The 24,551-nt window shown below is 34.9% G+C and overlaps 2 protein-coding genes across 6 annotated transcripts in view; one reads left to right on the top strand and one right to left on the bottom strand.

Moving 5' to 3' along the window:
- Nucleotides 1-1,179: 1,179 nt before the first annotated feature.
- LOC120328356 (uncharacterized) lies at nt 1,180-7,054 on the top strand. The gene is made up of 3 exons (XM_039394819.2): nt 1,180-1,897; nt 5,072-5,266; nt 6,659-7,054. The coding sequence occupies exons 1-3, from the start codon at nt 1,336-1,338 to the stop codon at nt 6,907-6,909; spliced, it is 1,008 nt and encodes a 335-aa protein (XP_039250753.2). The 5' UTR covers nt 1,180-1,335; the 3' UTR covers nt 6,910-7,054.
- Nucleotides 7,055-7,634: 580 nt separating this feature from the next.
- Nucleotides 7,635-24,551, bottom strand: part of LOC120327588 (uncharacterized) — a 29,410-nt gene continuing 12,493 nt past the window's right edge. For 2 of the 5 annotated variants that reach the window (XM_078114711.1, XM_078114713.1), the window contains 9 exons: nt 24,364-24,543; nt 21,959-22,033; nt 21,241-21,408; nt 19,729-19,865; nt 19,100-19,204; nt 17,021-17,150; nt 15,949-16,155; nt 13,993-14,177; nt 7,635-13,250 (listed from right to left, as the gene is read on the bottom strand). In XM_078114711.1, coding sequence (XP_077970837.1) covers nt 12,897-13,250; nt 13,993-14,177; nt 15,949-16,155; nt 17,021-17,150; nt 19,100-19,204; nt 19,729-19,865; nt 21,241-21,408; nt 21,959-22,033; nt 24,364-24,543 — 1,541 coding nt within the window. In that variant the 3' untranslated portion in view covers nt 7,635-12,896. The remainder of the gene's footprint in view (nt 13,251-13,992; nt 14,178-15,948; nt 16,156-17,020; nt 17,151-19,099; nt 19,205-19,728; nt 19,866-21,240; nt 21,409-21,958; nt 22,034-24,363; nt 24,544-24,551) is intronic. The other 3 variants (XM_078114714.1, XM_078114712.1, XM_078114715.1) reach the window with 3 other exon arrangements.

Genomic DNA, 24,551 nt, shown 5'->3' with positions numbered 1-24,551 from the left:
TAAAAAAAAAATTGTCAAGCATTAATGGAAAGAAACTTTGGGAGCGATGTCTGTCGCACTTTGGACAACCTGGATTTCAGTTGATATGTATCGCGAAAAACAAGTACGATTCTTACTTGTTTGGCGACTATCTATGATGTAATTCTAGCTTTAATATTTGTTTAGGGGGAAAACAATGGTAGACGCGTTTACTATTTCATACAATAGTTCCAGAAGAGAGCATTAGATGATTAAGAACAGAAAATTGGCGAGTTAACCGTGCGAGGATGTGGGTTTATTTCGCTATGAGTATTAGGACAGCTAGTATGGCGCAACTCAACACACGAATCATGGTTAGCCACTGCAATAGAACGCATACTGTTATTCCAATAATGAATTAGATATTTGTGACAGATTCCTCTAAGCTTTTAGAAGTTCGTTTGTTTTGAAATGGAGGAATATTTAAAATAATACAGTTGTGTCCGTTTTAAGAAGGTTGCTGGTATGTTTGGTCGATTTACCAATATTTTAACATGAATCAAAGTCAATTCATATGAAATGAATTTATAATGTGAACAATGGGTGTGCCATTTTTCCTCATTTATAAAACAAATTGTTTGCATGTTTTAAATGCCAGTCCATATATCAGCGTCAGTCGAAACAAAAAATGAGACATACAAGAAGTAAATCTCGACCGCTGACAACTAGTTTAAGTATTGTCTGTATCACGATTGTTAAGCCGATACAAAGTGATAACAGACAGAGAGAAAGGGAGAGAAGTAGCTATAGGTAACTTGAGAGGCTGTTGTACAAAAAGCGACGAGTGCCGCGGGAAAGTAGTCATTTATGCTCAACCGAGAGTGAGCGAAAGCGTCCTTAGGCCAAAGGGTCATCGCGACGTCGTGTCTCCAAGCTGTGGGACAATGAGAACAATAGACAGAGAATACAGCGGTAGGTGGTTCTGACATTATTTAATAGAGCAGTTGACGCTGAAGAACACATTTGGCGTTTCTTTTATTGCGCGTCATTTATGTTCCTTATCACCCAGTTCGATTAGCATTGTCACCGAGTTTGGCTTCTATTTAAATCTTCAGTGCAGACCTATTCGACACAAAGCGATGTCTAAATTTAAACCCGTCATGTTGTCTAGAATGAATGGAGTTAGTTCACCCTCGCTGAGTTGAGTTGGCTTTACATTCAGTTTATGAATGCTTAGGAAACAACTGAGTCACGAAGATCTTATGTCGCCGTCAATTCAGTACGATTTCAAACCGCAAAGTTGATTTTTCAGGTGGACAACTTTTCATATACTTAGCTTTATGAACAAAATACATATACGAGCCTTGAGTAGTCACAATGATTGACGCAGAGAAACCTGCAGGTGATTATATTGGAAGTGAGGGGATCATCGACACTCGGCCAGATAAGTCCTCGCTTTCGCCAAAAGAACTGAAAAAATTGGAAAAAGAAGAGAAAAAACTTCAAAAAAAGAAAAACACATGGAAAGTTTTTGTCGATTTTTTGTTGCGGCATATCACGATAGTAACATCTAAATTTTCAGCTTGGGAAAAAGATGAATTTGAGTCGTTTAAAGCTGCCTTGGATAAGGCACAGAGACTCGATGACAAAGATTCTGAAACCGTAGCAAAAACGTATAAGAAACTAAAGGAAAGAGCAGAAATACTGTCCACGAAACGATACTTCGGAGAATGCAACAGAATCCGAAAATATATCGATCTAGTTGCCAGAATGCGATGTCTAAATTTGATAGCTCGAGACTTTTACAAATCAATTAAAAAGGGAAAACTGGAACCACTGGAAAAGATTCTTAACCATTTACAATATTGGAAAGGATTTACGGTCACTACATTTGATCTTGGAGAAGTTAGTCCGAAAGGATTGGAACGAAATCATCCAAGTAAGAACAAGATAATTATAACGAGAAACATAACTGTGTCAATATTAGGCCAACGTGGATTATCAATTTTTAAGTTATGTTTCATTTTTTACCCGAAATTAACGCCAGTCCATTTTCCGAACAGTTTGTTTAATTTGATGGTGGGTTTTTGGTGTAAGTTATTCGCTAAAACTATATTTTCTATTGCATAAAAACTAATCCATCAACATCTTCACTCTATCTTCAACTCTAACAGTTGTGGCGAAATTGAGACTGATATATGAATTGTCTAATATTTCTGAGGTCCATGCGACTTGATGAAGTGACTTTTTTTTACATTTCATTGTTGAGTTCGTTAAAAAGTTTAAAAGATTTGTATAAAGTAACTTATATTAAGAAGTTTTCTTTCGGTTGGTAGTGGCAACCATTTTATTATACCCGTAAACGCGCAAAACGGTCTTTCTGAATGGGACAGGGCGTAATAAACTCTGGCTTACGACGTTGAAATAACAAACCGGAAAATCTGTGTGCCGCGTAAATATTTGGAAAGAGAGAATGTACGAGGTGTGGCTAAAAAGAAACGAGACTGACGTCACAGATTGCGCAACACGATTAACCATTGGTAATCAACACTTTTACAGTGTGGTGTAATATGTGTTCTTTGTTCAACAGCTTTTTTGACACAATATCGCAATTATTTTTGCTCTTTAGGAGCCATAGGTGAATGTGATTAATTGCTTGTTGAAAAAAAAATTGCCGTGCGAGATCTGATTGAGTTTTTTGGCGATAGGGGGTTCAATTGCAGAATGACGATTGAGCAATGAATTAACATTAAATTTTGTGTCAAACTTGGAAAAATGCATGTCAACTGGGCAACATTTAATCGTTGAGCTTTCTGCTCCTCAGTCAACAGCCTTGGCACCATTTTGGCACTAACCTTTCACAAGCCAAAAGTGTCAACCAAACTGGTGCGAACCGTTTTTTTTTTGTCTTTTCCAACTTCGCAATGACGCGAATTGTTGAGCGACGGTCGCTGCGAATCAACTGCCTTTCACAACTGAACTCACAACTGATACCTTTTCGATGTTGGTATCAGTTGTGGAAGTGCAAGGCCTTCCTGACTTCGAATCATCCTCCACATCCTCCCTGCATCCCACAAATCGCTTGTGCCATTCAAAAACTCTTGTTCTGGACATGGAAGAATCTCCATAAACATCACACAATTTCTTCAAAGTCGCAGTCGCCGTTTTTCCAAGTTTGACACAAAATTTAATGTTAATTCATTGCTCAATCGTCATTCTGCAATTGAACCCCCTATCGCCAAAAAACTCAATCAGATCTCGCACGGCAATTTTTTTTTCAACAAGCAATTAATCACATTCACCTATGGCTCCTAAAGAGCAAAAATAATTGCGATATTGTGTCAAAAAAGCTGTTGAACAAAGAACACATATTACACCACACTGTAAAAGTGTTGATTACCAATGGTTAATCGTGTTGCGCAATCTGTGACGTCAGTCTCGTTTCTTTTTAGCCACACCTCGTACATATGAAGCGAAAGAGTACACTAAAGTTTAAAATGTTTACCACTCAAAAAATCGTTCTTAGGATTAATTATCACAAACAATTTCATTAGTTTCATGTTAGTCGATCGCTGCGCTTTAAACCTTTAATCTCAGGTAAGTAAACATAAAAGTTCTCGTGCATCAAAATTGTATTGTTTGCACTATTCCTTATTGCGTTGATACAATTCCTCGGTAAATACGCTCATCAATAAAGATGATAAGAGAGAATTAACTTTATAACCACACCCTGAATGCCAAGGCAACAATAAAGGCTACTTTGTTCCGCCAGTTGTAATTCGTACGGACTTTAACCCGAGAAAGTTAACGATTAACAATCGTTTTATTTGATACTCTTTCAAAGCGCTTAAATTTTAGTTCGAACAAAAAGCTAAATTTTAATGAGCGATATAAAGGCAATGATTGATGCCCATTTATACAAACTTAACCGGAGCATCCGATTCTTCTTCTTGACAAAATATTGTGACGTTAACCCTCTGAAGAATTGTTTTTTCGGTACTCCAATAGTATGTGTAGGCTACTAGGTTAGGGTCAGGCGATAATTTCATTCCGATTTTCCTTATTTTAGTTCTATTACGTGGTCGGGGACTGTCTGTGTTAGCCGAGTAAATATACCCCCTGCCCACAGGTTCCGTACTTCACGCAACTTGATGTAAAGTAGACGAACAAAATTAGTTACCTCCATATTGGCACACATAGTTCTGGAGCGCCGTTTTTTCTGTGTAATTCTGTGGAAGAATTGAGGCGTTTAAGACAAAAATATTTCAGATTTAATAATTCTTACCTAAAATTTGATACGAAACCACATCGATTTTTAACGCAAACTATATTCCCAACCCAGCTCACACTTCCACCCAGAACTGTTACCTATGTGATTGATGATGAAATTATTATCTCCCCTGTTTGTCTTAGGTCTTTGATTACTATTAAACAAGCGCAAAGCGAAATGGCCATCACTATCAACAACGATTACTTTCAATTTTTCAAAAATTAGGTAGATAACCCATCAGGTTTTGTTACAATTTTTGATTAATACCTTTCGTATTCTATACATCTTCAATAAAGGGTGGGCCTATTTTGATTAGATCCTATTATTGTTTTTCCAATATAACGTATATATATCCGAATCTACTCCAGATCGAAGTAAATGATTAATAATATTTTATATCCAGGATACCATTCTATATTACTGCGTATTCAAAGTGTTTCCATGACAATTTTAACGAAGGCGACAAGTCTTGATGCGACATGAATTTATAATTTATTCCTCGACTGTTGGCCTACAGTCCACACCATTGTTGTCACGTATAAACGACTATTTAACTATTGTTGATAAACTCGTGAAATGAATTTGTCTTATTGGATTACCGGTCATAAGTATGGAGGGATTTGGTTACTTTATGTTTATAGCGTCAAATATGTTAAAATGAGCATCTTATTACAATTGAGTATTGGGAATAAATAAGGAATTCTGAAGTTCTGGATGTAGTTGACGCTGGAATTCGTAACCAAATCGCTACTATCTAAACTAATCTACAACGAGACCAGCACTATCTTTACGACTTATAATTCTTCAATAAAGCATACCGGATATTTTATTTTGTGTATACAGCTGCAAAATACGTGATATGGATCTGCCTCGTTCGTACTTTACTCAATCTTGGACAAAAATTTCTACAATGCGCTTCAGAACTTACCGAGATTCCGTTGGTTACCGCTTCCTTCTATGTCAGTTTTAATCTCACCGCTGAACAACTTGTCGTTGGAACTCGACTTGAGGAAATTCTGGCAACTCATGTATCTAAAGGTAAGATTAAGAATCATTGAAAACGGATTGAGGTCTACCTTGTTCCTACGGGAGTAAAGTTCTTGAAATTGTCAATATTAACATTATTTACTTAATAAATAGCTTTTGAGGATTCCGAGAGGGCTATTCTTTGGATCGATCTCACTGCATTGTTTTGTTTGTTTTGAAAATAGAAATGTCAAGACGCGCAAATTGCGCAAAAAGTCCCTTAAAAATGTGTATGATAAGCGAGTCAGAGTGCCATACTCTACTGCAGTCGTCTTCAACCTTTTTGATGGAGAGGAAACCCAATGAAGTGTGCACTAGTCTGATTGTCTTATGCTGAAAAATCATTTGATTAATATAATTAATCATAATAAATACCATGCTCAGTTTTTTTTTCTCTATAAACTGTAAAAAAAATTTCATCTTTACATTATTATCATAAAAAATTCAATGAGAAACCTGAGCCTGGTGTTTCTTGCACAACTCTTCAACTAGATCGGGTCGTGATTCTACAGACGAAACAAAATGATCATTAGAGTGTAGGAAGTTTAATAGTAGTAGCAAAACTATAACTGTATTCGGTATTTGTTTATACCTATAAAATATAGACTCTTGGATTTACATGTGAACTTCGGGAACCACTGGAGTGCTGGCGGAACCCTGGTTAAAAATCATTAGCCTACTTTATAATCTATGCCAGAGTCGACCAACCTTTTTGGCCGATGGGCCACATTTAGTTTACTAATAATTGCGCGGGCCACTTAACATGGTAATTATGTTATAGTTGTGCTACACTGACCAAAAGTTAATGAAAAAACAAACAAAACCCTCGCACCAAACTTTCTCAATAATAAGAACAATAAAAAAAACAAAGCTACAGTGAAGTCAACAAAGTTTTTTCTACACGTAGACATTTTAGTGTGAAGTTTGGCACTGTTTTTCGCTAACAAGCTTGTCGTGCTGCCAAATTATGAGGTCATTAAAACTGCCATTCTGCCCAAGTGTGTAAGCTACTATTTATGTATCGATATCTTCCAGTTGGTGATGGCACTCATGGCTCGTTTGAAAGGACTAGCAGAGCGCATTTCAGGACAATGAACAAATTGTTTGTATCAAATCTTCATATTAACTACATCACTCGAAAAATAGAAATTTTACTCAATTTCATTTTATTTAATTCCGAAAATACAGCGCGGGCCACTCGAAACTCCTCGGCGGGCCACATGTGGCCCGCGGGCCACGGGTTGGAAGACCCTGATCTATGCGAACTTGCCTCACCGACAACCTTAAGCTTACTATATTGACAGATTTGACTCATTATAGAGTCAGCAAAAACATAAACGATCCCAATAATATCATGGAGTATTAATATTATCATATTTGATAATCATTTTACTCACTATATAGCAACAGGCGTACAATCTGCAAGAAGTTTCGGAAACGACAGGAGCGTCAACTTGAGTGGAATGGCTTCCGCTTTCGAAGTTGGTGGTTCTCGCAAGAAGATTGCGTTCGGCGGGAACAAGCAAATAGAACCCCTTCCTGGCGAGGGCGAAGAATTCACCTTTGAACTCCCAGAAGAACCGCCCAAAGATAAAAAGAAAAAGGGGAAAAAGAAGGGGAAGAAGAAAGGTGGTAAAAAGAAGAAAAAGAAATAATGTTATTGTTTTTAATGCAAGCAATATTTAATTTAAATATACACTAGTTAAATTAATCACCATTGCCAAATATTAGTAATACTTGTGATACTGCTGGAAAAAATATATTTTGTCTCTGTTTTTTACATTTACTATTAAATTCCGCCCGTGGAAAATGTTTTTGGTATTTAGCAACTCAGGATGTATTCCGCAATCAAGAGTTTTTGAATCCACGAAATAAAGAAAATGGAGAAGCTATCGGCGGGATCGAGTCACCAGGAAATCTTACAGCGCAACCACTAGCTAACTATGTACTTACATTCAAAAACTGGAGACGATTGCCGGTAGATCATAAATTCTCGCGCTCACTTGAAAGATAAACTGCGAAATCACGTATTGTAAAATGTACATGACCAACTACACCCAGGGAAATTCGTATGTCCTCGTGCTCGGCCAATGTTGTAAATGTAGCCTACTTGCGCCGGGTGTTTCCACGTTTATTCCCAATTAATGGAATTACATCCGCAAACGTGGGCTCGTGGAATAAGCCATGATCAACACCTTCCAACCCCACAAGCAGTGTACAGCGGTGCGGTCCCCAACCTTAACGTTTAGCACAATACGTCCCATCAAATGACAATTCATGGTAGTGTTATGTCGACGGCAAACACATACACGCTCGCTGCTCTATACCCAGTTACAAATTTGAAACTCTCTCAACTTGAAACAAAATCAGATATGAAAAACAATGTAAATAAATATGTGTATTTTCGCACATAAATTTAATAAGCTTGCCATCATATAATATTTTAGCTACTAGAAGACAAATACACAGGTATAAGAGGTTGAAAGCTTTCGAAGAAAGGGTAAGCGGAAAAAATTAGATTCCGAATAGTAAGTCTGTTAAATGATTTTTTTCTGGCTTCAGTACCCCAGTCAATACAATAAAGCTAAGCGTGCCAGAGGGTTAATGTATATTAATAATTTGTGTTACTTCATGTTAGACTTGAAAATTAGAATTTTGGCCACCATCTTAGTAAATGCTTCATTCAAATTACTACATATATAATAAGTATAAATGGACCACTGTAAGCTATTATAGTTGTGGCTTCAACTCAAGAAGAACATAACTAAAAATGCACATGCAAATAAAGAATCTTATTACGGTAATATAGTTTGAAATGGGTTAAGATACATATTTTTTCACTGTGTAGCAAAAGTTTACCAAGACCCATGGCAGTTATCACAGTAAGTAGTATGATCTCAAAATCTTACAAAATTTAGAAGAAATCTTATCCAAACTAAAATCAATGAAAGCAGCACATTTGCAAAAGAAATTAAATCAGAGACATATTCAAGTGCATTTCGAACAGCCACCCTTTAACCTGTAGCTAATTTGGTCATTTTCGAAAACTCATTATCGGTTTCAACTTTATATAGAATTACAAAAATTCTGTGAATTTTATAAAAATGTACCTCTATAGCAGTGGTTCTCAAACAGTGGGGCGCGCCATACAAGGGGGTGAGACAATTTTTTGAGGGGGCGTGAGGCTAATTAAAAATATTTGTCAGATTTCGATTATTTTGGATATTTACGTTCCATCCACATATTTTCAACACTTTTTTTTCAATAAAACGTACTTTCGCTTTACTATCTGCTATTTGTAGCTTATTGTTAGCTACGTAATTATTTTTGAGGTGGGGCACAAGACTTAACAAATTCTAAAAAGGAGGTGAGGGCTTAAAAAGTTTGAGAACAAATTTAAATTAAATGCAATCAAAGTTGAAATATCTGCATTTGAAATTCAGTCAGAATTCTGATATGTACTTCTTACTATGATGATGATAACATCGATTCGAGTAAAAGCATAATAAAGTACCAATATTATAAGAGCACCATAATTGTTTATAACTAGCAGAAATGACAGGATGATGAAACCACCTTGCACTGCATAATGTAAATGCAAAAAATCCACAGAAACAGTGGTCTGATCAATAACTGGTTAGTGAACACAGCCAACTAATAAATGCATGTAGGTAATTCCTATGCTAATCAGCTACAGGTAAAAACACAAGCAATCATCAGCTTCAAGTTTAAAGTTACAATCAATTAATCAGAATTGGACCCAAATTTGTGAACTGGAATAGAATAAAGAGAATTAATTAATGACAGCATGCTTCGAAGACTTGGCAAGCAAATTGCTTCCATGCAGGTTTCCCGAAACCTATCCTCTCTTATATTATGTAATACTATGCCACTCATAAGATTTTAAGTTGGAAGTAATATTTAACAGAGATAATTACATTCAGATGATAAATTACACGAAATGTACATAATCATGTCCCACGTTTTTCACACGTTCACCATGTGTGCTGTATGAGTTTTTTTTTGTAACTGGGAAAGCACATTCCAATTCACAAGATATTTACCATAACTACATTATCATCATATTATAAACAACCCTGAAATATCACATAAATAATAAATTAAATACAAATTTCTCTTGAATTGAGCACTTGAAACAAGAACAATATTGCTAGTATTTGGACACTAAACAGTGGCTGATTTTCAGCACCATTTCAAAATGGAATTATTTCCCTCATTTATGCTTTATGTTTTGTTATTTATCCTTATTAGACAACTTGTACATAGTTATGGCAACATGATATCACATGCTGTTCTTCTACTGAGAACATGAATGCGATTCTATGAAAAAAGTAACATGCTCAGAGACAAAAACAGAATTACATTTGACAAGATAATATATAGAAAAGTAAGTAATTTTTGCAAGTGAGAAACTGTTTTTATTATGTATACCTACACAACCAAATTATCATTACACAACAATCAGATTTTTCATCTAGGTATAATTTCCCCTTTCTTTTTGAAGATAAATATCCAAATCTCACTTGTGTTTTTCTTTATTTTCTGTTTTATTAGACATTGATACTTTTGGTAAATTGTGTACCAAAAAGAAACAGACTAGACAAGGATAAAACAGGGAAAACTTGTCTTTTGCTTCTTTTAAGAGTTCTGAACTTAGATCCAAATAAGAATAAATATTCTTTGCATATTTTCCCGGATTAGGAACAGGATTTGACCTAAATTCAAGCAACCAATTTTAACAACTGATCAGGAAGACAGTGAAAATTTAAAGTCGGTTTTGTCACATTCAAAGTATTTTGCACCAAAAAAAATTTCAAAGTAATTTGATTGTCGCATTTTGTTCTCAATAAATTACATAACCCTTGAATGGCTAAATACGCTTTTGTTTGACCAAATGTTAAGCAATTTATAAAAAGATTAGGAACTGCTGCTTTAGTGAAAACTTTCTGAATTTGTTCTTTTGTTTCTACACTCTTTTAGATGAGACTTAATCTCAATCAAGTATACTTGTGGCCAAAGTCATGTATAGACTTGATGGTAATCTGGAAATTTTATGTCTAATAAGCGACTATACAATGCTTCGATTACTTAATTAATCGGAAACAGAGACACTTATCATCATTTAGTGAGTAAAATGATCATCAAATATGATAATATTAATACTCCATGGTATTATTGGGATAGTCTATAGGTGTTTTTGCTGACTCTATAACAAGTTAAATATGTCAATATAGTAAGCTTAAGGTTGCCGGTGAGACAAGTTAGCATAGATTATAGAGTAGGCTAATGATTTGCTTTAGTGAAAACTTTCCGAATTTGTTCTTTTTTTTCTACACTCTTTTAGATGAGACTTAATCTCAATCAAGTATACTTGTGACCATAGTCATAGACTTGATAGTCATGTGGAAATTTTATGTCCAACAAGTGATTATACAATGCTTCGATTACCTAATTAATCAGAAACAGAGACACTTATGAAAATGATCGAGAATACAACAGAATAATATTTATCTTGTATTTTCTCCTCAAATTCAGTTTAGACAAATATATAAAAGTTTGTGACTGTTTTATGCTGAACATAACTCATTATATCATATATTCCATAATTTAAATATTTTCCCAGCATGTAATGAAAATTTTCAATTGATCAGATTTGACAATACCTGCATAACATATATAATTACTGTGAAACAAACGGGATATTGTGTAATAAAATTTCCAGGTAGGTTGCAAGGTTCAGTGTAGAGTGTGTATTTTTTTTGCTTAAACAGGAAAACTATTTTGTGATATAACACAAACTTTCTTGAAAAAAACTGCAAAATTTCATCATATTTACCACTTGAAGGAGAAGAATTTTCCTAAGGAATGCCAAATACATGTGACGGTAACGACCCCTAACTTACTAAATCAAAAAATAGAGTGATTCAGTGCAATATAATATATGAAAATGACACTTTAAATAACAAACTATAAGAAAGTAGAGTTAAAATAAAATACTACATATGCTAGACCTAAAAACTCCAAAATATATAAATTCATGTCAGTGGCTAGGCTTGCGCAATATACCATGATTAAATGATTTTATCTTTAATTATTAATCCCGATGTGAATCATGTAATGAAACAATTTAGACAAATAGATGCTATTGTCGAGTGACGAGAAAACAAATTGGACAAATTATGCAAGTTTTGCAGTTTGTATATCAGGATTCAGGGGTTATAATTTCAGTTTTTCACAGGGTGCAATAAGATGTCTAGGCTTTGTAGGAATGAAAGATTTTAATTTCCCAACATATGAAATACCTAGAAATTATAAAAACCTATAAGCAGCTTACCTCGACCCTTTATCAGAATGAAGTTGAACAGATAGTAAAAAAATACAAAACTGCTTTGTCATCTTGAGTCTTCCAAGTTGAGGAATTTAGTTTCTCCAACATATTAAGTATCTAGAAATAGGCATCCTAGCCGATTACCTAGAGCCCTTTACAGATCTTATTGAAATATGCAATGAAAACATGCTCGCAAATCTATAACTAAGAAACTGCTATGCCAATTGTAGCATATTTGGTTTATTTTAAGACGACATTCTATTCTATATCACGGGTTTGGTTGTGTATGGCATTGGTTCCCAACCGCCGGTCCGCGAAAACATTTCGGTGCTTTGTTGTTTTTATGCCGTCTAAATCGCTCTACCGAGGACGAGGTCGCGTTGGTTTATTACGCAATTTCTCTTCCGCCGTCATATTGCGACATCTTGGCGCCGAGTAATCATACTTTTCGCTTTTTCGGCTCCGATTCATCTCGAATGCGCTCCGATCTCTTTACTGAAGACTAGGTCGATTTATTACGCAATTTCTCTTCCGCGACATCTTGGCGCCAAGTAATCACACTTTTTGCTCATCGTAAATGCGCTCCATCAAATCTCTCAAGATTCAGAAACCTAAAAATTGGCACGCGTGCTTTCTCTGTTTTGCATGCTTTTCCTGATTAATATGACTATCCAAATAAAACGTTATGAATATTTCTTTGTTCAAACCAAAAAACCGTCAAGAAAAGTATAATACTCCAGAGTAAAATATGGCAGGTGGTCACGAGGAGCGCAAAAAAGCATGGGCCGCTGAGATCTTTTCCAGTATCTTGAGCAGACAAAGTAGGATTTTGAGCCTGGTGCCAATTACATGATTTGACATGTACATGTTTTTTATGTGAGATGTTTTATGTGTGCCTTTCTTACGCATAATGGGTGCCCAGCACTGCATTTCATTACGCAAATATTTTTGGCCGTCACATTATTTGATAGTTTTTCTTCGTGTGAGCTGTTTTTAAGTGTGCCTTTTTGTCTAGACTCTAGATGCATATTGAGTGCCCGACATTGCATTGTATTACGCAAATATATGTTATTCTTTTATGTTCCGGTCATTTCAATTTTTCGCCGGTCCGCGAGTACATTTAATTTAATTTTACCGGTCCGCCAGGGTAGAAAGGTTGGGAACCACTGGTGTATGGCACAGAAAATATTTTCCACTGTAATCAATGTGTACTAAAGTATAATAATAAAGGCGCTTATATATAATGGAAGCAAGGATAAAAATTCATCATAATTTGTTTTAAATTTTTTTTCGCTACATTTCTTTTATATGTTTTGCATTTTTTGGTATCATATCTTGTATGCCTTTATGTGATTCAAAAACTTTGTCATTCTGCTCTCGTTCCCAAAGTCGTACTCTCCTCTTTTTTTCTTCTTGTGGATCATTTTCTTCATTTTCGTAATTGTCATAATTATTATCATCCTCCTGTTTGGGAGAATCGTTGTTTCTATTGTCATCTTCTCGACCAGGTTCATCACCATAATCTTCTTCTACATCTTCTCCATTTTCATCTTCCCCACCCTTCTCCTCCTGCTGATTATCTTCTCTGTATTCTATTGCATCTTCTTTTTCATCCTCCTCTTCCTTTCCATCTTGTTCTTCTTGCTCCTAGTAAAAAGCAGATAAAATCTTAATTACGATTGCAAAATAGGAAAATTGCAATTTCCAGAGTTTAAGAAAATTTATTTGCAGGATAAATTATAGAATAGGATTTTCATATTTATCCCGGGGAAAAAAGTCTATGAGACGGCTTAATTATATGGCATTCACGTTCGGTTACCAGTCATTTTGGGTATGGGATTCGTTTGCCAGATATTTGGTTTCAGGAATTATTAAGGATAATTCATATCCAGTAATATCGCAAAATCAGCTCTCAAAATTGCTCATCTGATACATCTCTATTCCATACACATAACACTATGCATAGAGGCCTTTCATCAGACAAATATAAGCAAACAGTCCAAAGAAAAATAAACACAGATTTGTAAACGAAATATTTCAGAACTGTAACCAAGACAAAAAAAAAAGACTGGACATATTGTCATATCAGGTTGAATATCTTGCGTTAAACCTCAGCCCAATCCAGTAGGCAACCAGAAATATTCTGATTTTTTTAAAAATATAGTAGCCCCTTACCTAAGAGTGGCTTAGGCCAAGCCTAGATAGAAGTGAAATAATACAAAACACAGTAAAAAAAATTAACTGTTAATATTACACGGTAAAAATTTACTAATTTTTCCGCTTCGAACTCAACGTAATCTGGTGGTGAACTCACACAGTGACAATGAAAAGAGATGTACAGGAGTTTCAATATATTAACAAAGTTGAACTCTAATAACAATTTACATACATCTTGTTCATAAATATCTTGTCCATTGATATCCTTGGAATCAATGCCATCTTGATTAGGAGGTGGAGCATTCATTACTGCTTCAGGATTGTCACCAGCCACCCTAGCAGCAGGTGGAAGATCAACTTGTACATTGTCGTCATCTTCATTTTTTTCTACTCTGTCATCTGGGTCTTCTCCTGGATCTGTAATTAGAATGAAGCATACGGTGACCCAAAAAACAGAATTCAGTCCATCTGAAACATATTGTATGGGTTCCGTTTTTTTTTAGGTCACCCTGTACATGTTCAACTGATTAACCTTGGTTTGTTACTTTTTCTTGGTAAGTCTAGCTTTTCCTTGTTGGACATTGGGTATATTTATGGATCACTATACTAAATTGTTGTTGTAGTTGGGGTGAGGAAAAGTTGCTTTTCTGTGCCAAATATGAGACTAATTAATTTTGAATTTCCAGTGCACAATAATAGAAGAAGTCCCCAATAATCTATTGTAATATAATTATGAATTAGAATAAAAAATAATCTTGGAGTTCCACAGAGACCCCCAATTATTCACCATGGCATGACATTCAGCACACCTTCATGTGATAGTCTTTTAATAGCAATATTTGGCCAACACTATTGTTTCCAATATTATTAATGACATTTATGTCAACATTTTTTAGCACTGGTCTTTCGTTATTAATGTACCCTGTTTGCTTGTGTGAATAGATGAGATTAGGGACAGTTTTGCCTATTTTGGATCCCTGTTTCCCCCTTCCTCACTTCGCATAAAAATTCCATAACTACAACGAATAAAAAGCAAAATTTCATCTCCTAAAAACATTAATATTTGTTCAAGAGGGGGAGGGAATTCCTTCACAGTTTTAAGTAACACTACTAATTTAAAATTTAACTCAAGACAGTTTTTAGCTATCTCGTTTGTTCAACTAGTTTACAATTTTGGTAATATTGTACGTTTTAACATATTTTAAGTTCGATCGTGCAAGTTTTAAAAAAAACCTTACTACTTCAATATTCAGTACTGTGGTGCATCAGGTATCTCTGCTCCTTTTTTAAGTAGAATCACCCAATTATGAATCTAGTTGTCATGTAATAATAATTTTATACATAGTTATGAAAAGAGTGGGGCAAGGTAAAAGTAATTTGTGTGACTAAATACACCTAACAGTGACTATAGCGTCACGCTTGATATTACAACATCCGGAACAAAGTTTATTGAGCATTCTTTGATATATTTGCTAACATCAGGAACAAATTTTATTGGGCATTCTTTGATATATTTGCCAATAGCTCAGCTGTGAAAAGTACATAACATAATCAGAAATGTACTAATGAAATATACCATGATGAAATGAATTTTAGGGATTTTATATCTCAAGTTAAAGTGCTGGTAATTATTAAACCTGACCACGTGACCAGGATATATCAAAATTGGTATCCTGTATATGTAGAACCGAAGAGACATTTCAACCATTTTAATATGCTTTTTATGATTTTCCAAACCTTATAGCTTACTAAAAGTACCGAATCACATAAAACCCTGCTTGGCTCGAATACATGTATCATTCAATTTGTTATCGTTTCTGTAATAAATTTCTTCATTATCATTCTCGTTCGGAGGGCCCAACATTTCAACCATTTTTATATGCTTAGTATGGTTTCCTAAACCTTATAGCTTATTAAAAGTATTGCTCACATAGAGCCTTGTTCGGATTAAATACATGAAGCAATCCATAATTAAGTGTGGTTCATGCTGAATTTACAATGCTTATCTCCTGGGTGAAGGCAGAGGTTCATGGGGCTGCAGTTCAAAACGAAACAACAGCCACTGATGTCAGCCCTCTAAGTGTCACTCCAGTTTTATGAAATTTTGGTCTTCGACTACAGTAAGAAAAATTATTGCTCTGCTCCTCAAATAGTTTGACTTGAGTAATCATTTATAACAAAATCTTACGATCCACATTGATTCCTTCATCTTCCTCTTCTTCGTGTGCAGCATTATTATCGTTTCTGTAATAAACTTCTCCATTATCATCATCGTTCTGAAGATTCTCCTCCTCATCTTCTTCTTCCTCTTCATTTCCTGGATGTTCTTCATCATCTTCTATCTTTGCTTCAATCTGATCATTTTCCTGGGGCTGAGGTGGCAATGCTTGCTGATCTATTGGGGATCAATAAGTAGAAAGTCTATAACAAACTTTTATCCACCAGAGAAAAAAAAACCTATTTTCATTAATTAACTATGGTTAACTGCACTGTTAGCAGTACGGGGGTAAGGTAAACAAACATTCAAGGTCTCCGAAATGTGGACATTGATTATCCTGGGTTAATGAAATGTTCAGTAAACTGCTTGCACAACATCATTCCCATATAAACAAGCATTTCTTGGCGAGAAAAACCAAATGCAACAATTGCTTCAGGACTCAGGTGTGAGGGTCAGAAAACTTTTGTAACGAAACTTGAAACTTGTTGAAACTTGAAAGCCTCTCACTCTAATAACAATAGGATATACTGAGGGTTCAGGTATACCCTCCACCTAGTTTTCAAGGCTAGGCTATCAATTTATGTCTCCTGAATACAGCAATCAGCAACAAGACACAAGTTTGTAAACCATGTGGATCGTTTTGCTAACTAGTTGTTGTTGGGCAACTTTTTGGTGCAAAAAAATTATTTTCTCTGTAACTAATCTTAAATATGGAAATACCGGTAGTCATTAAAGAGCTATTACTTTTTTTTTTTTTTTTCAAATTTCATCTTAAGACCTTTAGGATCCGATATTTCACCCAAATTTTACCTATTTCAATTTAATTCATGGAAACACCTTTTTATTGCATCAAGAGTGGCCGCGTATGTCACGACTGTCTTTCGTTTGATTTTACGAACTTAGTGCTCGGTCACATTTCTATGTGTGTGTCGCATACCCTTCCAGTAGTGCAGTCAGTCATTGGACTTTTATCAAATATTTGAGCATTTCTTCCTCGTATTCAAGTATACTATCGAGTGAGTTACAGTTTCATTCTACTTGCCTCTTTGTTGCTGTTGTTCAACTAATTTCTCCATATCAGCCTGTTGATTCTTTGCAACTTCATATTGCCTCTTTGAATTTTCTTTCAATTCTTCTAAAGGATCAGCGTCATGTCTTCCATCTTCTTCAAACTATCATAGATAATAAATTGAAAATATTGTGGAAAAGGGATAATTCACAGACTAAAAATACTGTATGATTAGTTGTTGCTACTGTGCCCTAATGCAGTGGTTCCCAACCGCCAGTCCGCTTCCGAAGCTTTTTTGCCGGTCCGCAAGAAATTTCGTTGTTTTTATGCCGTCTAAATCGCTTGGCCGAAAACGAGGTTGCGTTTGTTTATTGCGCAATTTCTCTTTCGCCGTCATATTGCGACGTCTTCCGCGACATATTGGTGCCTGCGATTTATCGCTCCATCAAATCTCGCAAGATTCAGAAACCTAAAAATCGGCAGGCGTGCTTTTTCTGTTCTGCATGCTTTTTCTGATTAATATGACAATCCATATAAAATGTTATGCATATTTCTTTGTTCGAACCAGAAAACAGAAAAGAACAGTATAATATCCCAGTAAGATATGAACTTGTTGCGACCCTACAGGTGGTCACGAAACACGCAAAAAAGCATGGGTCGCTGATATTTTTTCCAGTATTTTGAACAGACACAGTAGGATTGGGCCTGGTGCCAAGTTACCGACGACTTTGTCATTGTAATGTAAATTCATTTCGTTTGAGGCGTCGGTCAACTACAGAGTGATTAATATTATGAACCCGATGAAAAAGAAAAAGCTTGATTAAAATTGGGATTTTACTTTACAGTCCAGATTTAAAAAAGAATCACTGTCACAATTTTGGATATCTCTTGATAACGAATACCAATGAGCATATATACACATTGCGAATACCCATCGCTAAGTAATAGAGCAATCAAACTGTTGTCCGTATTTTCAACCAGTTACTTGCGTTATGCAAAAAAACATTATCATCCCTAGCTTTAATTAAAACGAAGCAAAGAAATCGACTTTACGCCGCTGCAGAGCCACGTGTTGCAGTAACTTCTTTGAGGCCTCGTTTGCAATCCTATATATATGTAGAACGAAACAGCAGCAAAATTCTCACTAGAGTTAATTGTGTTTTTACATGATTTGGCATGTACATGTTTTTATGTGAGATATTTTATGTATGCCATTCTTACGCATAATGGGTGCCCAACACTGCATTTCATTACGCAAATATATGGTATTATTTTATGTTTCACCCGTTTCAATTTTTGGCCGGCACATTATTTGATAGTTTTTCTTCGTGTGAAATGTTTTCAAGTGTGCCTTTTTTGTCTAGAAGCATATTGAGTGTCCGACGTTGCATTATATTAGGCACATATATGTTATTCTTTTCTGTTCCCGTCATTCCAATTTTTGCCGGTCCGCCAGTACATTTAATTTAATTTTACCGGTCCGCCAGGATAAAAAGGTTGGGAACCACTGCCCTAATGGACAGGTATTCAAGAAAAGTTATTAGCCTATAACTCGCATCCAAAAATCCAAATCTCAATATTCCAATGTTTAAGATACCAGAATAGCAAAACTATAATTACAAAACCAACTTCAACGATTTCATAATTTGTTTTGACTGAAAATGTTGATACCGCATCCAGACATCTGGAAGCACAATTCAAACTTCAAAAATTTCAAATTTAGACACAAATTCCCAGTAGATAATTTGTCTGTGAATTGAGGACAAATATGCACATGTTGTATGGGCGATAAGAACAAAGTTCAAATTAAATTGAGAGTACTTTGCAGTTAAACAAATACTTTTGACAAAGGTTGCGAATTATTTCGAGAATGTGAGACTTAAAAAATGATGACATGAGATGATGTAAAAAATGATTTTGCCTGTCGCAAAGTTCTCTCACACATTTTGTTCATTTATATTCCAGTTCAAAGTTGGGAAATTAATATCAAATTTGGGAATAAAAAATTGGTCAGGTTTTAAATTTTTAGTGTATGAAGACATTTTTGCTGAGCCTTGTTCTGATGAACCAAATGAGCTAAATATAGACAGGTTGATCATTATTTTAATTTACATTAGGATTCATGTCACTCTGTTTCTGAAGCTCCTTCCGAGCCTCCTCTTCTTGTTGTCTTGCTCGTAACTCCTCTTCTTCAGTCAATCTCTGTTCTTCATCATCCTGATGTTTTAAAAAAATATAAACAATAAATAAGTCAACCATAAGTTTTTTGTATGATGTTTTTAAAAGACTTACACTCCAAACAAGAGTCTGCATGGGCATTTACTTATATGCAGGAAGCTACTGTGTTTTTGAAGGTCCGGAACGATGTCAGGTCGGCATTGCCTAGGGAACTTTGAAGATTGTTTCAGTTATTTCAGACTTTATATCTAATGGCATCTAGCAAAGTTGTCTCAAGAAATCTCAACAGACAATGAAAAGGCTCACATACGTCACAGTTTTTGTAATTCAAATTTTGGTTTCCTCTGAGATGATAGCCATAGCTTAAATTTTGGTCAGCCAGTAGTCATATTCGTTTTTTAAAATTTAATCCATGAGTCTTGCTGCACACCGACACAAATGTATTTCTGTAACGTTAGTTTCATTTTCTAAATCTAGCATAACTTTCTGTTACTCGAGTCCTGATGACAATTATGAGCGTTCGTAAAATATATCACTATATTGAAGATAAATTATTCTTGTACCTGGTCATTATTATCAGGTTGTTTGACATCTTTGTCATTATTATCAGCAGCAACTTGATCTAACATTCCAGCTTTCTGCATTGCTACAACTTGCTGTTCTTCTGTCAATTCTTTTTCAATATATCTTCTCTTTGGATCTTAATAAAATTTTGATTCATTGATGAAGTTGGTTGTTATTTCCGAAAATAGGATGCACTAAGGGTGTAATAAATTTGGTAGAATGCAGCGTTGGGTACAAGTACAAGCCCCAAAACTCCGAGTCGTGAGCCATGGGTTAGGGACTCAAATCAAGTCAAAAATTGGGGCAATTACTGAATTAAATCTCACTGGTGGTTGACAAGTCTGAGTAATGTTATTCAGATCAGAGCTATTCAAACAGAGGTCTCGACCCCACAGTGGGCCACGAAAGAGATCCATGGGTGTATGGGTCGCTGTAAAGTCTTTTTGACACTAACCTATGTTAGAACATAATAGCGATTAAATTTGGAACCTGTACTGAGACCCACCATCACTGAAATTGAGTCAAGATTCGATCTTGTGCAAAAGAATATACAAGCACATCGGTCTCATTGAAAGTATTGTCGGTTTTATTTTATTTTTTTCTAATATTCTCTGTTTTATCATATTTTACTTCATTTTTATTCCTGGGGGTTGCAAAAAAAATCAGCCATGGCAAGTGAGTCATGAAAAAACTTTTCCAAAAACACTGATTTGAATGACTTGAGTCTTTGATGAACGAAGACGCAAGGTTCCCCAACACCCGCAGGCGATATGCCAGATCTGAGATATTCCGGTACTTACTGAAATGGTATCGCTCAGAATTAAGATGGTATTTAAATTTCTCTAAACAAAGCTCTAGGCCTAGCAGGCTCCTAAATCCAAAAGTAGTTACATATTTTTAGTTGAGATTAAAAATTAAATATTTCATGCTCACAGTTATTATGAGAAACAGAAGTTACATTGATTATTTTATATTCAAATATAGTAAAATTAAGGTGTCAGACAATGAAATATAGGAAACTACAAGAGACATATGGTAGATGATCATATCCAGAACACATCAATTTGATTACAACAAAATTTGATTTTAACTCAATCGCTGATAAAAAAAAAAGAGAATAAAACAAAGAAGAATTTCAATTTTTTTGCATTTCTGAATTGGGTATTAAAGAAGGTATCGGAATGCATGAATTTTATTTTATTAAAAACAACCAAATTTGAAATTTTCTTGAAATTCAATTTTTTTTCAAGTGATATTTTTAATAATAAATCATTATGTTTTGGTGATTTCCGATCATGATGTGTAAAATCGGATGAGAGACTCACGACTAGAAAATAGTACGAGGGACAAAAATCGATTAATTACTCATTCTTCTTCGTTAGTAGAAAGAATAGTTTTAAATTTAAAATTGAAAGATCAAAACATTCAAAAAAATCATAAACTGTCAATCAGTAACTTACGCAGTATTTGGATATATCATTATTCTATACATATATTCTTAAACAAACTACCATTGCAAACTGCTGCACATTCTTCCATGGACTCAAAATTATTTTGATTTCCACCACAGCCTCCCCACATAAATCCACGGCAGGCTTGAAGGCCGTCATAATAACCGAAACGAATTTTGCCGTCATGACATGGGCCAGGATCGACAGTCAGAGCACAAATATCAATAACTAAACAAAAAATTAAAAATAAAAAACATAAACAGGGATGCTCCACTCCAAATAATTTATTACTCTAAAATTGAATAAATATTTTTTCAAATCTGGAATATTGAAGATATTGTGAATTTGGTCATGTTTGATATATAAATTTGCAAAACTCAGAGCAAATGTATAGAAATTGAATTGAATAATGCTGAATAGTTAAGGTCAGAAAAGAAATGGTGAGAATAGAAAATTTTCAAATTAAATCATCATGAATAGTTCATAAAAAATTAGGATTTTTTTTACCTTTTACAAATGTATTTGAACATATTATGCGATTTGCACATCCCTGGACATGACATAAATAAAGTGGAATATGATGAAGAGTGCTTCGCATTTTTCTCAAATAAGTCAGAAAATGAAAGCATTCATGCTTGAAAGTAATAAGATATCATTAAAGATGTCATAAAGCAGAAGAATCAGCACTGATTAGAAAAGAAATTAGGTAGGAATCTCAAGTTTATGTAGGTGATATATATATATATATAGCAATCAGACTAAATTTAAATCAACCTACCATTTTTACCATATTTTTGTTGTGTTTGCGCAATCACAGGTTCTTTAACAGGAATGTACTGGCCTTGATTTTGATCTGTTCCAAAAAGTATAAACATTTGTACTTGCGAACTGATTTATATGAATTTGTACTCTGTGAGAGCAATTTGGCATTGATATACTAATACATAATCCAAAACCCTATCCTTCTTCATCAATAAACTAATATTACTCATGGCCTAATCAGTTCAGTGATCAGCCTCTCATATCCACTACCCTGTCATGCTAAATTTAAGAGCACACACTCCCATAAGAATTCTCTCTACAAGATGTGTGTGATTGATAACTTTGTAATGAACTTACTAATTATTAGGCAATATTTAATCACAAGAACATGCTTGAAGCAATCTTCACTAAGCGATAAAAATACCAGTGCTGATTATTTTGCGCTGGTGATTTGGTTTTTGCGAGACTAACTACTTAGTCTCCTTCTATGTAGGGATGGGCAATATAGAACAATTTACTATTTTAGAATATTCTAGAATACTCAAATCAAATCCAGATTGATGGATTACAATATAAACAAAGCAAAATTGTGAAAAAACTACTACCTTTGTATTTATTTGAAAATACCTTGAGCATTGGGTTTTATTCATTACCAAACAGGACAATGAAATATAAGAATTTTAACAAATTACTTTTTGCTCTGAATTGTTCAAATTTTACGCGATCGCTAAATATTTATATATGTTAAAATAAATAGCGCATTATACACTTTAGTACTAAATTGTAAAACACAAAAAAAACATCAAATTATTATTAATGTGAGAGAGGCAGAAAACACACAGTCCCGCCCGAGGCCACTGCAATTTATGCGGCCGCAACGAGTACCGCACGTTAATTGATAGTGTAAAATAAATTGAACGACTATCAATTATAATCAAGTATGTTAGCATGTTTATTTTTTGCGAGCAAGACTCGTAAAATATTATCTTGAGACAGATTCATTTCTATTGCAAAATATTAATTCTCAGTTATTATCGTTATACATATGTGGAAACTTTTTGAATTTATTGTCGACTAAAATATGTATTTTATTGGGAGTGCATTTGCGATATAACTTTGTATTTGAATTTGGAAGGTAAAATTTGATCTAAATTATTCGCAAATAATGTTTTATCATCTAATGTCTGGTACACATCAATTTCAAGAGAACTCGAAGGCCGCGAAAAGTCATTTGATTTAAAATAAATGTTTCACGTATTCCAAAAATTTAGGATTGTTGCAAACGAGTAATCGGAAAATCACCCATAAGTCAGCAGTTGGCACCAATAATAATTATTATTATAAGCGAACTAGATAGTGAAATTGTAAAACACGAAATAAGGTGCAATAACACCGTGTGAGAAACGCAAGTCAATCAAACGAGAGAGATTTCGTTGCAAGAGAAAACGCTCGCCACTGATTAATAATTAGAAATACAAAATACAAAAATTGACGCATGGCGCCGAAGAGCGGAAACCTAGGTAATCCTGTAATCGGATCCTTTGGGATTGGAATACTTTGGGACTCGAATCTGCCGGATTCGGTATTCTATATATATAAGTGATTGAGGAGGGTTGGTGCACACTAACACAAATACATTTCTGTAACGTTTCGTCTGATTAGGGTCTTTCACCTCAATTCACCGTGATTCTTCCACCTCAAGATTGCCTAAGCCAGGGGTCGGCAACCTTTTGTTGCTCGCGGGCCAAAATTAAAGGTTGCACGTCATTGGCAGACCGCACATATTTTTATAAAGTTAAAAACCGAACAGATGACCGATGAATCAAATTTTTCACACCGATCAGAAGTTACATGTTAAGCAGCGCGCGAAGACTGACCATTTGAATACTTTCTGCGTCACTTAGCATCAACTTTTCTGCTTTTTGTTGCCAATAGTCTAATAATAATTAACTTATAGGCTCATTAAGCTAGTAATTGTGAAATATATACTTGTTAGGTTATAATATAATTTAGTCTACGCCTGTCTCAAAATAAATTCTGTTACGTAAGGAATATAATCGTCAAAACAGCTGTTTTGTTACTATATTTCAGTGAAGCTTCGCGGGGCAGATTATATTGTTCCGGGCCGTAGGTTGCCGACCCCTGCCTTAAGCATTTATTACACCCCGTGTGAGGTGGTGGGCATGGGATTTAAACCAGAAATGTGTAACAAGTCAACATACCTAGTTAAGTCCAAATCTTTGAGCACAAAAAAGGAAAAATTGTATACAATAAAAAATGGCAAGTTACATAATTTGATCAACACCATTCCATAGACTTATAAAGACGCCACTGATTCTACAATGATTATTACATTCAATCTATCTAAACCAATTCTATGAGACTGTACAGCGCCTAATCGATATATTTCTAGACACCAACCTCCACCAACACCCTGTGGTTCAACCTGCTGATGATTTTGTGCCTCAAGAATTCGCTGCCTTCGTTCCTCCTCAATTTGTTGAAGCCTGTCTTGTTGTTGTTGTTGTTTTTCTTGAACGAGATGATTTTGTTGGACTTGTTGTTGGAATTGTGCTCCACCTCTAGCTTCCCCAAGATGAACTATGCAG

This window comes from Styela clava, chromosome 7 (genome assembly GCF_964204865.1).
Source record: "Styela clava chromosome 7, kaStyClav1.hap1.2, whole genome shotgun sequence".
Classification (NCBI taxonomy): Eukaryota; Metazoa; Chordata; class Ascidiacea; order Stolidobranchia; family Styelidae; genus Styela; species Styela clava.
The sequence above is the reverse complement of the archived record's forward strand: the minus strand, read 5'-3'. Positions and strand labels throughout refer to the sequence as shown.

Excerpts from the sequence above, each read along its gene's own strand:
- LOC120328356 (XM_039394819.2), top strand. The coding sequence starts at position 1,336 with ATGATTGACGCAGAGAAACCTGCAGGTGATTATATTGGAAGTGAGGGG. Across the intron at positions 1,898-5,071 it reads ATTGGAACGAAATCATCCAA|CTGCAAAATACGTGATATGG; the intron begins GTAAGAACAAGA and ends TTGTGTATACAG. Across the intron at positions 5,267-6,658 it reads GGCAACTCATGTATCTAAAG|CAACAGGCGTACAATCTGCA; the intron begins GTAAGATTAAGA and ends CTCACTATATAG.